Raw genomic sequence first — 17,649 nt, 5'->3', positions numbered from 1 at the left:
GCCATCATGGACTCAGATCCTGCAGTGCCAGACGTGTCCCACTGCTTAAGCCAGTACATGTCCAGGCCCGTCTGAAGTTTGCTAGAGAGCATTTGGATGATCCAGAGGAGTTTTGGGAGAATGTCCTATGGTCTGATGAAACCAAACTGGAACTGTTTGGTAGAAACACAACTTGTCGTGTTTGGAGGAAAAAGAATACTGAGTTGCATCCATCAAACACCATACCTACTGTAAATCATGGTGGTGGAAACATCATGCTTTGGAGCTGTTTCTCTGCAAAGGGGCCAGGACGACTGATCCGGGTACATGAAAGAATGAATGGGGCCATGTATCGTGAGATTTTGAGTGCAAACCTCCTTCCATCAGCAAGGGCATTGAAGATGAAACGTGGCTGGGTCTTTCAACATGACAATGATCCAAAGCACACCGCCAGGGCAACGAAGGAGTGGCTTCGTAAGAAGCATTTCAAGGTCCTGGAGTGGCCTAGCCAGTCTCCAGATCTCAACCCTATAGAAAACCTTTGGAGGGAGTTGAAAGTCCGTGTTGCCAAGCGAAAAGCCAAAAACATCACTGCTCTAGAGGAGATCTGCATGGAGGAATGGGCCAACATACCAACAACAGTGTGTGGCAACCTAGTGAAGACTTACAGAAAACGTTTGACCTCGGTCATTGCCAACAAAGGATATATTACAAAGTATTGAGATTAAATTTTGTTTCTGACCAAATACTTATTTTCCACCATAATATGCAAATAAAATGTTAAAAAAAACAGACAATGTGATTTTCTGGATTTTTTTTTCTCAGTTTGTCTCCCATAGTTGAGGTCTACCTATGATGTAAATTACAGACGCCTCTCATCTTTTTAAGTGGCGGAACTTGCACTATTGCTGACTGACTAAATACTTTTTTGCCCCACTGTATATATGTACATACCTATTCTATGTGTATATATCTACTCTAATGTAACCGGTCAGTGTGATTTTACGTGATTTTAAAATCGCATGACAATCGCATAGGTTACATCCGTTTTTTCGGTCCGTAAAATCGGACCTTTTTTTCTAGCAAGTGGAAAGGAGCCCTTAGTGGGATTTTCCTCAACTCTTCCTTGAAACATTCTTCCAGTTCTGAGAGATTCCAGGGCCGTCTTGCATGCACTGTTATTTTGAGGCCTAGCCACATATTTGCATTGATATTCGGATCAGGGGACTGTGAGGGCCATTGTAAAACCTTCAGCCTGTGTCTTTTGAGGTCGTCTATTGTGGATTTTGACATGTGTTTAGGATCATTATCAGTTTGTAGAAGCCATCCTCTTAACCTGCAGCTTTTTTTTTTTTTTAACAGATGGGGTTACGTTTGCATCAAGAATTTGTTGAAATTTCAGTGAATCTCTTCTTCCCTCTAGCTATGAAACGTTCCTCCTACCATTGGCTGCAACACAACCCCAAAGCATGACTGATCCACCCCCATGCTTAAATGGTAATAATAATAATCTTTATATTTATATAGCGCTAACATATTCCGCAGCGCTTTACAGTTTGCACACATTATCATTGCTGTCCTCGATGGGGCTCACAATCTAAATTCCCTATCAGTATGTCTTTGGAATGTGGGAGTAAACCGGAGAACCCGGAGGAAACCCATGCAAAACACGGGGAGAAAATACAAACTCTTTGTAGATGTTGACCTTGGTGGAATTTGAACCCAGGACTCTAGCGCTGCAAGGCTGCAGTACTAACCACTGAGCCACCGTGCTGCCCCTAGTTGGCAAGATGTCCTTTTTCTCCACAAATACCTTTGATCATTGTGGCCAGACAGCTCTATTTTAACCTCATCAGTCCAAAGGACTTGTTTCCTAAATGCATAAGGCTGGTTTAGATGTTCCTTTGCATACTTCTGATGCTGAATTTTATAGTGAGGATGCAGGAGAGGTTTTCTTCCGATGATTCTTCCATGAAGGCCATATTTGCGCAGGTGTCTCTGGACAGTATAACAATGTACCACAACTCCAGAGTATGACAAACCTTTCTGAAGGTCTTTTGCAGTCAAGGTTCTGATTTGCTTCTCTAGCAATCCTATGAGCAGCTCTCACTGAAATTGTGCTTGGTCTTCCAGATCTTATTTTGACTTCCACTGTTTCCGTTACATGTCATTTTTTAATTACATTCAAAACTGAGGAAAGGCCAACTTGAAAACGCTTTGCTACCTTCTTACAGCCTTCTCCTGCTTTGTGGGCCTCCGCCATTTTTCTCTTCAGAGTGCCAAGTAGCTGCTTAGAAAAACCTATTGCTGTTTTTTGGCACAAGGTTAGAGGAGGCTGGGTTTTTAGAACGATGGGAAATTTGCATCACCTGACCTTTCCTAATGATGATAGTGAACAAGCCAGAACAAGCCATAACTAACAGGCTATTAAGGTCTGAAACCTTAATCAAAATTATTTGAGGACAAATCTCCAAGGGTGGCCAAACTTTTGCATTGGCCCATTTACATTTGTGCAATTTTTAAGCCCTTTCCAACGTTGGGAGTAATCGTACGCCCACATCAGAATCCCTCCCTTTGATATGGGCTCTGGAGCCGAGTCCACATCTTTCCAGACATGTCAGTTGTTTTGAACAGCTGACATGTGCCTCAAACAGCCGCAGGTAAAATTGCAATCTTTTTTTTTTTTTTTTTTTTTTTAATTCAAATAAATTTTTATTAAGAATAACAAGGCAATTAACATGTTACATTTACATTTTCAATATAGAGTATTTCCCCCCCCTCCCCCTTCAAACAGCCCCCTTCGATCCCAAAGCCCCCCACCCCCACCCCACAAAGCAGCTCATCTTGTTAATTACTACCATCATTAAAACAATAGAGTATCTAATCCCTCAACCATTCGTATAAGCCACACTTCACATTACTATCCCATAGCAATCCATGGAGACCACATTTTATTGAACGTTTCAGTTTTCCCTTTCTTCTTATAAATCCCTTTTTCTAGTGTCAGGCCCTGTTTCACATACTGGAGGAACTCTCCTCTTGACGGCGGCTCTTCCCTAATCCAGTTTCTAGCTATCACCTTCCTAGCCATATACAACAATCTGGCTATAGCTATCTTTAGGTGTTTATCCACTCCAATCTCATCCACGCATCCCAACAAACAGACAACTGGATCCCTTGGCACCGTGCATCCATACGCACCTTCCATACGACTCAAAACAACCACCCAGAAGGCAGCCAACCTCGGACATGTCCACATCATATGGAAAATGTCTGCATCCGTAGACTTACACCTCGGACATTCAGAGTCATTACCCAATCCTGCCTTATATAGCACCATCGGAGACCTATAAACTCTGTGTATCACATAGAGCTGTGACAGTCTATACGGTTCACTCAGCGACAGTCTTGGGATCCATTCCAACACCGACTCCCAAGTCTCGTTATCTATTGGGCCCAAATCCCTTTCCCATTTAGCTCTTGCCATTATTGGAAACCCCAATAGAAAAGTGTGCAACAGATCCCTGTACAGAGTGGATATGACTCCTCCAGTCGTCCCATCATTACACACATACTCCAGTACTATATCCCTTTGAATCCTAATACCTCCGTTCCTACCCTGAGCTCCAAAGGCATGCCTCATCCGCAAATATTGATACTCCCCTGCAGACCCAAGACCAAATTCCGCCTGCAATTGGGAAAATGATTTCAGTTCACCTTGTTCAATTATTTGATACACATACTGAATCCCTTTGCCCAACCCCTCTATCAGTACCCCCAATGCCTCAAATTCTTTCAGATTGTTATTATGCCATAGCGGCGAGTATCTAGTCAAGTCCGTGATCCCACGTACCGTATATACTCGAGTATAAGCCGAGATTTTCAGCCCATTTTTTTGGGCTGAAAGTCCCCCTCTCGGCTTATACTCGAGTCATATACCCGGGTGTCAGCAGGGGAGGGGGAGCGGGGGCTGTGTAGTTATACTTACCTGCTCCCAGCGCGGTCCCTGCAGTCCCTGGCTTCTCCGGCGCTGCTGATTCTTCCTGCACTGAGCGGTCACATGGCACCGCTCATTACAGAAATGAATAGGCAGCTCCACCCCCATAGGGGAGGAGCCGCATATTCATTGCTGTAAATGATCGGTGCCATGTGACCGCTCAATTACAGGAAGAAGCTGCAGCGGCGGAGAAGCCAGGGACTGCAGGGACCGCGCCGCAGCAGGTAAGGGGAGCGCAGCGCTATAATTACCTGCTCCTCGCTCCGGCTCCGTCTGCAGCGTCCTCTAGCAGTGACGCTCAGGTTAGAGGGCGCTGTAACGTAGTCAGTGCGCGCCCTCTGCTGAGCATCAGTGCTGGAGACGGAGCCGCACGAGGAGCAGGTAATTATTGAAAGCGCCTGAGAAGAGAGGTGAGTATGTGATTTTTTTTTTTTTATGGCAGCACCAGCAGCATTCTAAGGAGCACCTATGGGGCCATAAAGGTGCAGAGCATATAAGGGGCACAGCATTATAAGGAGCATCTATGGGGCCATAAAGGTGCAGAGCATATATGGGGCACAGCATTCTAAGGAGCACCTATGGGGCCATAAAGGTGCAGAGCATATATGGGGCACAGCATTCTAAGGAGCACCTATGGGGCCATAAAGGTGCAGAGCATATATGGGGCACAGCATTATAAGGAGCACCTATGGGGCCATAAAGGTGCAGAGCATATATGGGGCACAGCATTATAAGGAGCACCTATGGGGCCATAAAGGTGCAGAGCATATATGGGGCACAGCATTATAAGGAGCACCTATGGGGCCATAAAGGTGCAGAGCATATATGGGGCACAGCATTATAAGGAGCACCTATGGGGCCATAAAGGTGCAGAGCATATATGGGGCACAGCATTACAAGGAGCACCTATGGGGCCATAAAGGTGCAGAGCATATATGGGGCACAGCATTATAAGGAGCACCTATGGGGCCATAAAGGTGCAGAGCATATATGGGGCACAGCATTATAAGGAGCACCTATGGGGCCATAAAGGTGCAGAGCATATATGGGGCACAGCATTATAAGGAGCACCTATGGGGCCATAAAGGTGCAGAGCATATATGGGGCACAGCATTATAAGGAGCACCTATGGGGCCATAAAGGTGCAGAGCATATATGGGGCACAGCATTATAAGGAGCACCTATGGGGCCATAAAGGTGCAGAGCATATAAGGGGCACAGCATTATAAGGAGCACCTATGGGGCCATAAAGGTGCAGAGCATATATGGGGCACAGCATTATAAGGAGCACCTATGGGGCCATAAAGGTGCAGAGCATATATGGGGCACAGCATTATAAGGAGCACCTATGGGGCCATAAAGGTGCAGAGCATATATGGGGCACAGCATTATAAGGAGCACCTATGGGGCCATAAAGGTGCAGAGCATATATGGCACAGCATTATAAGGAGCATTTATGGGGCCATAATCAAAGGTGCAGAGCATATATGGCACAGCATTATAAGGAGCATTTATGGGGCCATAATCAAAGGTGCAGAGCATATATGGCACAGCTTTATAAGGAGCATTTATGGGGCCATAATCAAAGGTGCAGAGCATTCTATATAGCACAGTTGTATATGGAGCATCTATGGGGCAATAATGAACGGTATGGAGCATCTATTTTTATTTTTGAAATTCACCGGTAGCTGCTGCATTTTCTACCCTAGGCTTATAATCGAGTCAATAAGTTTTCCCAGTTTTTTGTGGCAAAATTAGGGGGGTCGGCTTATACTCGGGTCGGCTTATACTCGAGTATATACGGTATGTGCCTCAATCTACTCCACAGCTTGCGTATCAACAGCAAAGTCGGATATAGCTTCCCCAAACTCTCCAAGGATCCATCCTCCAAACATTGCACCACTGGCCTTCTTTTTGTCACCACCTCCATCAACCGCTGTACTGCCCCAGATGACCCCTCATGCGCCCAGCCCCTTAAATGCTGACTCTGGGCTGCAAGAAAGTACAACTCAGGGTTAGGCAATGCCAGACCCCCATCATCCTTGGGTCGCTGAAGTGTCTCCAGTTTGATACGCAGATGCTGCCTCCCCCAAATCAGATTCCTAAACAGAGAGTTGATCTGTCTAAATTTCCCACGTGGTATCCAAACCGGCGCATTGTGAAGAATATACAGTATTTTCGGCATCAGAATCATTTTGATAAGATTCACCCTGCCTACCACAGACAAATGTAGCTTAAGCCAAGCATCCGCTTTTGCCTTGAGGGCACCCAAGATTGGAGTCAGATTCTCATATATATATAGTCAGTGACCGGCATAGATACCCATATTCCCAGGTACTTAAATTTACTTGTCACCTCCAGTCGCCCGTCCTCCAATGGCTCCCCATCCACATCGTCCACCTTAAACAAGATAGACTTACTCCAATTTATCCTAAGTCCCGACACTGATCCGAATCGTTCAATAATCCCAATGGCTCCCTCCAAGGATGCAACCGGGTCAGCCAGAAACAACAAAATATCATCCGCATACAACGCCACCCTTTCTTCAATCACCCCATATTTAAACCCCGTCATCTCATCAGACTGTCGAAGCGTAGCGGCCAGTGGTTCCACAGCCAGAGCAAACAAGAGGGGGGAAACCGGACAGCCCTGTCTCGTCCCTCTAGCCAATTGTATGGTCCGTGACAACTCCCCGTTTACCCTAACCCTGGCCATCGGCATCGAGTACATTAATTGAATCCATGATATGAACTGCGGTCCAAACCCCATTCTTCGCAACACCTGCCAGAGATACCCCCACTCCACACTATCGAACGCCTTGTGAGCGTCTAAAGATGCAATAACTCTCTGGCCACAGTTATCGGCTTTGAGTTGCAAGTTCATATACAGCCTTCGTAGATTAATCGCAGTTGACCTATCAGGCATAAAGCCAGACTGGTCTGAGTGTATCAGGCCAGAAATAACACTTGTCAACCTCATCGCCAACACCTTAGCCAGGAGTTTAACGTCGATAGTAAGCAAAGAAATTGGCCGATATGAATCCGGCTGTGTCGGGTCTTTCCCCTCCTTTGGAATCACCACTATTGTGGCCTCCCGCATAGATGCCGGTAGCCTTCCACCATTCGTAGCCTCTTCCAAGACCGCCTTCAATTTAGGGATCAACACTTCCCCCAAGCTTTTATAAATTTCGGCAGGAAATCCGTCTACGCCAGGCGCCTTCCCATTAGCCATCGACTGCAATGCCCGTCCCAGTTCCTCCTCCGTAATGGGAGCCTCCAAATCCTCCCTAGCTGTGTCACTCAGCCTCGGGAGCTCCAACTCCTCAAGGAACGCCACCGTGTCCTCCATTGACCCATCTACCCGAGAGGAGTATAAGTCTGCATAAAAATCTGCAAAAGTCTCCAAAATCTCTGAAGTCTCAGAAACAGCAACACCACTCCCAGTCACCAAAGAGTGAACAAAGGAAGTATTTCTCCGGGCAGATGCCACCAGCGACAGCAAATGACCCACTGATTCACCCTCCTTGTAATAGACCAAATTCATGAATTCCCTCTTCCTTTCAGCCTTACTCAGCAAGACCGCCTCTAGCTGGCTTTGAGCTGCCTTTAACCTCCTCCCAGCCTCCAAAGTACCCATTATTACCATCTCATCTTCAGCGACCCTCAGCCCATCTATCGCCAACCTCTCTGCCTCTCTCGATTTCCGCTTACACCTGCTAATATCCCTAAACAACAGCCCTCTCAAGTACGCTTTCATGGCTTCCCACACAGTAAGCACATCTACGCTACCCTCATTTATCTCAAAAAATTCCACCAATTCCTTCTTAATCTTCTCCAAGTCTATACTGTGTAGCCAATTAGGGTGAATTTTCCACTCCCTTCTGCTCCCGTTCCGTGTCCCCACTGATCGAAATTCCACTTCAACTGGACTATGGTCTGAGAGAGCCCTAGGTAAATATCTCACGTCCCTTACCATCGTATCTAGTAATCGGTTACCCAGTGCCAGATCAATCCTAGACAGCGTACCATGAGCTGGTGAGTAGCATGAATACGCCCTTTCCCCGATATGCCTAACTCTCCATAAATCAACCATGCCCACTTCCCCGACATAAGTCCCAAACGTAGTGGTATGTCCCGCCGTCCTATTCTGGGGGTTTTTGTTCTTATCCCAAAAGTCATCACATATATTATTAAGGTCGCCGATAATTAGTAATGGTAACGGTCCCCAGCGCTCTACCCTCTCCAGCACCTCTCTTATCTTCTTGCTTGAGTATGGGGGCGGAATATACATTGCCACTATACACATCAATACTCCATTCATTTTACATTTCACCACCACATACTGACCATCGACATCCTCTTTTACCATTACCTCCTCATACTGCACCCCCGCAGGAATCAACACACACACCCCTAGAGTACGTCGAGAAAGTAGAATGATACGCCCTCTGTATCCAGCGCCTATTCAATATGTTCACCCTCTCCCGCACTAAATGTGTCTCTAACAAACAAATCATTGAGACCTTCTGTTCGCGGACATACTGCAGACTTGCCGCCCGCCGTGTTTTATCCGCCAGACCTCTCACATTCCAACTCAATATTTTAATACAATCTCCCATCATGTGGCTCATCATTTCTTAAAGTATCCAATTTCCCAAGTATGAGCTGCCCCAACCCTCCCACCCCCCCTGCCCCCTCCCAACTTGCCCCCCTAACCCCCCCAATATAACGCATTCTTCCTCTCATCACGAGTGGGGCTCCACTGCCCACTGCGAACACTCTCCCTTACTTAACCCTCTCCATTCGCGTCCCGCTGCCATAGCAATCACAATTTCACCCCCAAATTTCACTTTATTGTATCTTAACATTTCAACTTATATTAACATATAGAAAAAGTACCAAACCAGTTCACAGTACCCAGCATAACCCTCCTCCCCCGTACTTAGTAGTTGGTACTGTCCCCTCCGGCCATTCCTTCAATATGGCCCAGCAAAACCCCCAACAGTTGCTCAACTCTTTAACCATTGCTAACGAGCGCAGAACTCTCCTCCATCGACAGAGAAAACAAATCCCAACTGGATCTCGCCGAAATGTCAGTCGCCCATTCCCTTAAGTTTTTTCTCATGAGTATCAAGCCACTGGGTAGCGTCCTCCGGTGTCAAGAAAAAGTGGGTCTTATTAAAAGCCACCAGTCTCAGCTTGGCGGGAAACATCACTGAGTACTGCACTCCCAGCTCCCTCAGTCGCCGCTTGACTCCAGTAAACTTCATCCGCTGTTTCTGAACCGCAGCGGAATAATCCGGATAAATGGCGATTTTCTGACCTCCAGCCGTCAGATCCTCCATCTCTCTAGCCTTTCTAAGGATAATGTCTCTGTCTCTGTAATTGAGTATTTTAGAAAGCATGGTACGGGGATTTGCTCCTGGGGCAGGGGGCTGCGGCGGGACCCTATGAGCCCGTTCAACAGCAAAGACTTTTGTCAACACTGTGCTCCCAATCTTCTCCAGCAGCCAGTTCTCCACAAACTCAGTGGGATTCCTCCCCTCAGTCTTTTCAGGCAGCCCCACTATACGTATATTATTTCTTCTGGATCTATTTTCCAGATCCTCATTTTTGGCAGCGAGCTCGGCTATTGCTTGGGCGAACTTCTTTTAAGCTTTTTGTAGCTTAACTTCTGCCGTGCTCACCCTCTCCTCCACCACTCCTATACGTTTGTCCATTTTCTGCAGAGCCGCATTAATCTGTGCCGTGTCCCCTTTAACTTCCTGCATCTGCTGGACCAAGGAGTTCAGGGATTGCTGACATGAAGAGATCAGTGTGATAACATCTCTAAGAGTCGGCTCCTCTCCCTGTGATATGGCTTCAGGTCCCCCACTAGCCCCCGCCATGCTGCCTCTCTCCTTCCCCCTCTGTACCTCATGCTGCTCGGCTGTGCTTGCTTCCTCCTCCTCCTGGTCAGCTCCAGCTCCAGATCCTGGTTCTGCCTCCTCAGCAGCCTCCACTCTGGCATACTGCTGCAGCTTTGCGGCCACCTCCATGCGCCGCTGACATGCGGCGTTCTCCTTCTCGGCATCCTCCCTAGCATCGGAGCCATCTTGGCTGGCTCCTGCATCGCTGGTGCCAGCGTCTTTCTGCCGCCTCCTGGTCATCGCTGCCGACTCCGGACCTGCCGCTCCGCACCGCTGCACTCTCCGGACCTTCAGCCAGCCGGATTTAGGTGAGTTTACCCGAAAATCAGGGTTAAAGCAGGATTTTTGTCCTTATGGCAGCAGGAGCACTCTTCCCTGCTTCCACTCACATGGCCAGCTAGGACACGCCCCGTAAAATTGCAATCTACCAGGGGCTGTTAACCCGTTAAATGCCGCTGTCAATCTCTGACCGCAGCACTTAACTTGCGCTTCCAGGAAGCGAGCTGGAAATCCCGCCCATCGGTAACCCCGTCACATGATCACTGGTCACCGATGGGTTGGCATAACAACCAGAGGTCTCGAGCATACCTCTATGGTTGTCATAGCCAGATTGCTATGACTGCCGCTCGGTGGTCGATGCTCATAGCAAGTGAGCATTTCTGCTACATACAGGCAATCTGATCATTGCCTGTATGTAGCAGAGCTGATCGGACAACTGCAGCTTCTAGTCTCCCATGAAGACTGTTGAAGCATGCAAAAAGTGTAAAAAAAAAGAAAAAAAAAGCAAAAATGAAAAAAAGGCCCAGGGGTTAAAATTTAAAATATGAAAATATTTTTCCTCTAAAATACAAAGGAAATGTGTCATCTTTAACCCCTTTCCGCCGCGGCCCTTTTTAGTTTTTGTTTTTCGCCCCCCCCCCCCCCCTTTCCAACCTCACATTTCGCTCCCCTCATATTTATACATTAACCCCTTCACGCCGCGGCCCTTTTTCGTTTCTGCCTTCTTCGCTCCCCTCCTTCCTTGCTTAACTTTTTTATTTTTCCGTCAATATGGTCATGTGAGGGCTTATTTTTTGTGGGACGAGTTGTACTTTTGAACGACACCATTGGTTTTACCATGTCTTGTACTAGAAAACGGGAAAAAAATTCTAAGTGTGGTGAAAATGCAAAAAAAAGTGCAATCCTACACTGTTTTTTGTATGGCTTTTTTGCTAGGTTCACTAAATGCTAAAACTGACCTGATATGATTCTCCAGGTCATTACGAGTCCATAGACACCAAACAATATTAGTTTTTTTTTTATCTGAGTGGCAAAAAAAAAAATTCAAAACTTTGGCGTGCCGAGCTGACGTTTTTAATGATACCACGTATGTGCAGCTAAGTTCTTTTGATCGAGCGTTATTGCATTTGAATGCAATGTTGCAGGGACCAAAAAAATGTAATTCTGGCGTTTCTAATTTTTTTCTCGCTACGCTGTTTAGCAATCAGGATAATGCTTTTTTTTTTTATTGATAGATCGGGCGATTCTGAACGTGGCGATACCAAATATGTGTAGATTTGATTTTTTTTAATTGTTTTATTAGCACCGATCGTGGGCATTTAACCCCTCTGATACCGCTGTCAGTAGTGACAGCGACATAGAGGGGCATCACGCAGGGACGGGGGCACATGCACTTTCCCACCGGGACAACGCAATGCAATCGCGGTGTTCTGGAAGGAGTCCCCGGATCCAAGATGGCCGTGGGGCTCCTTCTGGGTCCTTTACTGAGGTGGCTTGCCGACACCTGCTCAGATCAGGCGCCGGAAAGCCTCCTGCACAGCGTGTCAGATCGCTGATCTGACACAGTGCTATGCAAAGTGTCAGATCAGCGATCTGATGAAATATAGTGATGCCCCCTGGGACAATGTTATAAAGTGTATAAAAAAAAAGAGAAAAATTCCCAGAGGGGTGGGGGGGGGGGTGGGGGGGGAAAGATTATTCTCCAATAAATCCATTTTTTTTATGTAAAAAAAAATAAATAAATAAAGCACACATATTTGGTATAGCCGCGTCCGTAACGACCCGCTCTATAAAACTATCCCACTAGTTAACCCTTTCAGTGAACACTGCAAATAAATAAAAAACGAGGCATACCGCCGAACAAAATGTGCAATAAAATGTGATCAAAAAGACGGATGTAAATAACCATAGTACCGCTGAAAACGTCATCTTGTCCCACACAAAAAAGCTGCCATACAGCATCAGCAAAAAAAAAAAATAAAAAAAAAAAAAAGTTATAGCTCTCAGAATAAAGTGATGGAAAAACTATTTTATAACAATTAATTTTTATATAAAATAGTTTTGTGTAAAAGCGCCAAAACATAAAAAAAAGATATGAATGAGGTATCGCTGTAATCGTACTGACCCGAAGAATAAAGCTGCTTTAACAATTTTACCAAACGCGGAACGGTATTAACGCCTCCCCCATAAAAGAAATTCATTTATAGCTGGTTTTTGTTCATTCTGCCTCCCAAAAATCGGAACAAAAAGCGATCAAAAAATGTCACGTGCCCAAAAATGGTACCAATAAAAAAAGTCAACTCGTCCCGCAAAAAACAAGACCTACATGACTGTGGGCCAAAATATGGATAAATTATAGCTCAAAATGTGGTGATGCAAAAAACCTTTTTGCAATAAAAAGCGTCTTTTAGTGTGTGACGGCTGCCAATCATAAAAATCTGCCAAAAAAAGTTATAAAAGTAAATCAAACCCCCCTTCATCACCCCATTAGTTAGGGAAAAATAATAAAATTTTAAAAAATGTATTTATTTTCATATTCCCATTAGGGTTAGGGCTAAAGTTAGGGTTTGGATTACATTTACGATTAGGGGTGTCAGGGTTAGGGCTAGGGTTACTGTTGGAATTAGGGTTAGGGGTGTGTTTGGATTAGGGTTTCAGTTATAATTGGGGGGTTTCCACTGTTTAGGCACATCATGGGCTCTCCAAACACGACATGGCGTCCGATCTCAATTCCAGCCAATTCTGCGTTGAAAAAGTAAAACAGTGCTCCTTCCCTTCCGAGCTCTCCTGTGTGCCCAAACAGGGGTTTACCCAACATATGGGGTATCAGCGTACTCAGGACAAATTGTACAACAACTTTTGTGGTCCAATTTCTCCTGTTACCCTTGGGAAAATAAAACAAATTGGATCTGAAGTAAAAATTTTGTGAAAAAAGTTGGGGTCTAAGGAGTATCGTTTCTCCTTATGGAGAGTGACATACCAGCTCTGGCTTGTTAAGGTAAGGAGGCTTATTCGCCGTGCAATGCTCCTCTGGGAAATATACTATGCAAATTGCCTCTTCTGAGAAAAAGAGGACTTAAACTCCATAGCGCCACCTGTTGGAAGTAGCGATCCTACAAGTCACAATCAACCCTTTAACGAGTCGTGCAATATGACTTAGGATAAAAGCCAAATCAGTATCTCAATTCGCAGACACGGTGTTTCGGGCTGTTGGCCCTCGTCAGTGCGAAGCATGAGAACTGATTTGGCTAGGTGAGAGGCTCTGGACTGGGGTTTAAGGGGTATCGTTTCTCCTTATGGAGAGTGACATACCATCCCAACAGAGAAATGGTCTGTGGTCACCCCCTGCAGAATCACTCCTTTATAGTGGTTGTCTTGCTAATTTCCTATCATTTCTACCTGTTGTCTGTTCCATTTGCACAACAGCAGGAGAAATGTATTCACACTCAGTGATGCTTCATAACTGGACAGGTTCATTTCACAAAAGTGTGATTGACTTGGAGTTACATTGTGTTGTTTAAGTGTTCCCTTTATTTTTTAGAGCAGTGTATAATACTATAATGCCCCATATTTTTGCGATACTACATGTAAATATTACATTTATGACTGGCACTGGTACGCCACGAATATCCCTGCACTGTAGAGAAGCATTCTGATATTTCATTGTTTTAACCTTCACCACATTTTTCTGTTTGAGTTTCCTTTTTTTGCTCCCCTTCCTTGAGCCATAACTTTTTTTTTTATTTTACAGTCAGTAGGGCTTTTATCACCTCACTTCACTAATCTAACTTTTTGCTGTTCCCTCTGACTCTTCCTTCTCATTTGTCTCCAAATCCTTCATGCACCCAATAGCACTTGGTAATTACACTTAGTGGGGGAAATAAGTATTTGATCCCTTTGCTGGTTTTGTAAGTTTGCCCACTGACAAAGACATGAACGGTCTATAATTTTAAGGGTAGGTTAATTTTAACATTGAGAGATAGGATATCAAAAATAAAATCCAGAAAAATCACATTGTATAAATTATATAAATATATTTGCATTTTGCAGTGAGAAATAAGTATAAGTAACAGTTTCTATTGTCTGTACATGTCCCCACTTATTTGTAAGGTGCTGCTGAATATGTTGGCGCTACAGAAATTAAAATATTACTATTAGACTAGATGGTGGCCCGATTCTAACGTATCGGGTCTTCTAGAATATGGTAGGTAGTATATAGCACAGGCTACGTACTATATTGCACAGTGACGTAGTATATAACAGAGCTACGTAACACAGCATACGTAGTATATAGCAGAGCTACGTAGTATATTGCACAGCCACGTAGTGAATTGCACAGGCAAGTATTATATTGCACAGCCCACGTAGTATATAACAGTTACGTAGTGTATTGCACAGCCATGTAGTATATAACAGAGCCCACGCAGTATGTAACACAGCCCACGTAGTATGTGGGCACTATATGCGTGGTTAAAAAAAGACGTAAAATAAAAAATAAACATATACTCACCTTCCGTAGGCCCCTTGAAGTCCTGGCGCCTGTATGCGGTGCACGTGGCAGCTTCCGGTCCCAGGGTTGGTATGAGCGCAGGACCTGTGATGATGTTGCAGTCACATGACCGTGACGTCATGGCAGGTCCTTCTCGCATAGCATCCTTGGCACCGAAACCCGCCGCTTGCACTGCCGAGGACAGCGCCACGTCGGAGGGTGAGAATAACCTTTTTTTTTTAATTATTAGTATTTGTAACATTAGATCGTTTTACTATTGATGCTGCATACGCATCATCAATAGTAAAAAAATTGGTCACACAGGGTTAATAGCTGCGTTAATGGAGTGCGTTACACCGCGGCATAACGCGGTCCGTTAATGCTGCCATTAACCCAGTGTGGGGGCTGACTGGAGGGGAGTATAGAGCGGACACTGACTGCGGGGAGGAAGGAGCGGCCATTTTGCCGCCGGACTGTGGCCGTCGCTGATTTGCCGCAGCAAAACAGCCATGACCAATCAGCGACTTAGATTTCCATGACAGACAGAGGCCGCGACCAATGAATATCTATGACAGACAGAAGTGACCCTTAGACAATTATTATAGTAGATGGGCATTCAGGCAGGAGACATTTCCTAGACTCCTGAGGGTCATCATTCCGGCAAGTAGCCTTGAAGATCACTAACAGATTCGCAACCAGCCTTCACAGACTCCTTACCACAAACTTACTTACCATTTTGAATAATTTTTTTTAACAAGGTCCTTGGAGTGATGTCATCCAGATCCTCAATCAGAGGAAGAGCCCTTTTCCGCTCAGATATCACCTTGGCTCGGAAATTTGTATCCACCTTTCTTTTAAGAACTGGAGATTCGCCACCCTGAGATGCAAGAGAAAAAAAAGCAAAAAAAACAAACAGGTATTAGATTTTTGTTCTTTGAAGTCCATTTCAGTCACCTACTGGCAGATAAACATTTACCGATATTGGAAGAGAACGTCTCACTCTCTCCTTCATTTTACTGCGTAAATTCATAGATGGTGAGGATGGAATTTCGTCTGGCTGAGCAAAAGACGTGGACGGCTGCCGATTCTCCCTGAATGTACACAAAGATTAAAAACAGTGCGAAGCGTCAGAACAAGTGCGGGAACAATGGCACATATAGTTACTGATGGTATCTGATACTAAAGCCCCCCACATTCATTACAGGAACGTCAGCCGCACGCGCCGATATCGTCAGGTTTGGCCAACAGTCTAATACGTATAGGTGTGCCGGACAAAGGATTGCTGGGGGAGACGACGGTCAGGAATGTGTGAAACAAAACTTCCCATCTCATTGTTCTCCTGGGAATAAGACAGCGGCGGCTTTCTAATACTGAACACAAGAGCGCTCAGCCAAACTACAGCCACCAGACGGTCCATACAGGGTAACATGTGACCGGTATATATTATATAGTGACTACAGCCACCAGACGGTCCATCTTATTTCTCAGTCTGGGAGGCCTTCATGTGTTTTTTAGCAAACTATGTGGGCTTTCATATGTCTTGCACTGAGGAGAGGCTTCCGTCAGGCCACTCTGCCATAAAGGCCTGACTGGTGGAAGGCTGCAGTGATAGTTGACTTGTGGAACATTCTCTCATCTCCCTTCTGCATCTCTGGAGCTCAGCCACAGTGATGTTGGGGTTCTTCTTTACCTCTCTCACCAAGGCTCTTCTCCCATGATTGCTCAGTTTGGCTGGACAGCCAGGTCTAGAAAGACTTCTGGTGGTTTAAACTTCTTCCATTTATGGAGGCCACTGTGCTCTTAAGAACCGTGAGTACTGCAGAAATTCTGTTGTAACCTTCTGTTGTAACCTTGGCCAGATCTGTGCCTTGCCACAATTCTGTCTCTGGGCTCCTTGGCCAGTTCCTTTGACCTCATGATTCTCATTTTGTCTGACATGCACTGTGAGCTGTGATGTCTTATATAGACAGGTGTGCATCTTTCCAAATCAAGTCCTATCAGATTAATTACACACAGCTGGACTCCAATGAAGGAGTAGAACCATCTCAAGGAGGATCACAAGGAAATGGACAGCATGTGACTTAAATATGAGTGTCTGAGCAAAGGGTCTGAATACTTATGATCATGTGATTTCAGTTTTTATTTTTTATTAAATTTGCAAAAAATTCTACATTTCTGTTTGGTTTTTTTTCAGTCAGGATGGGGTGCAGAGTGTTCATTAATGAGGAAAAAAATGAACCTTTTTTGAATTTACCAAATGGCTGCAATGAAACAGTGAAAAATTTAAAGGGGTCTGAATACTTTCCGTACCCACTGCTTATTATCTAGCCTGTTCTGTCCCCACATGAGGCGAATGAAGGTGTCGCAGACTAATAAGAGTTGTGAGAGAGATAATCGTACCTCCGTATTTCTTCGATGTGAGGCAGACAGGACCAATGCTGCTCAGCGTCCAGAGAGATGATGCACTCCAGGGATTGTGTAATCCAGACTTGTTTATTTTGTAGATCTGGACATACAGCGTATAACTGGTAATACAGAACTTCTCCAGAAATGCAGGGTAGACAGGGTACAGTAAGATGTAGCACCAAGTGTGTCTGCAAGTGTGAGCAGCATGAGAGAGTGGTCGAAAGACTGATGCCTTCCTAAGCCCAGTTCAAAAGCACGTCCTCTCACAACAGAAAGTAAACTGGAAATGGCTGCCAGAGGAAGAGAAGATTTGACCCCTGAACCGGATGTAAGACATGCCCACAAGAAATACATGAAAAACAAGCTGCCATACAGAAAAAGGCCATTGGGTGGCAGCAGAGTAAAATATAACAACATACATGGAAACTGAGGAATATACATGGAACAGCACATAGCCTACAGTATTATAACCAGTGATATTGACCCCTTCACAACTTCACACCTCCAGATAAGTTTAATTAGTAGGGAATGTTTTTCCTATTTTCTAAAACTGAGGTGCACCCCGCGCGGTGTATACACGGCCGCCCCAGT

At 45.2% G+C, this 17,649-nt stretch overlaps 1 protein-coding gene across 2 annotated transcripts in view; it reads right to left on the bottom strand.

The window, feature by feature from the left end:
• Positions 1 to 17,649, bottom strand: part of CENPT (centromere protein T) — a 146,874-nt gene that overhangs the window by 68,002 nt on the left and 61,223 nt on the right. For both annotated transcript variants that reach the window (XM_069738602.1, XM_069738601.1), the window contains exons 3-4: positions 15,629 to 15,743; positions 15,385 to 15,529 (exon numbers count right to left, since the gene is read on the bottom strand). In XM_069738602.1, coding sequence (XP_069594703.1) covers positions 15,385 to 15,529; positions 15,629 to 15,743 — 260 coding nt within the window. The remainder of the gene's footprint in view (positions 1 to 15,384; positions 15,530 to 15,628; positions 15,744 to 17,649) is intronic.

Source organism: Ranitomeya imitator, chromosome 9, assembly GCF_032444005.1.
Source record: "Ranitomeya imitator isolate aRanImi1 chromosome 9, aRanImi1.pri, whole genome shotgun sequence".
NCBI classification, from domain to species: domain Eukaryota; kingdom Metazoa; phylum Chordata; class Amphibia; order Anura; family Dendrobatidae; genus Ranitomeya; species Ranitomeya imitator.
This window is presented reverse-complemented; position numbering and strand designations above follow the sequence as displayed.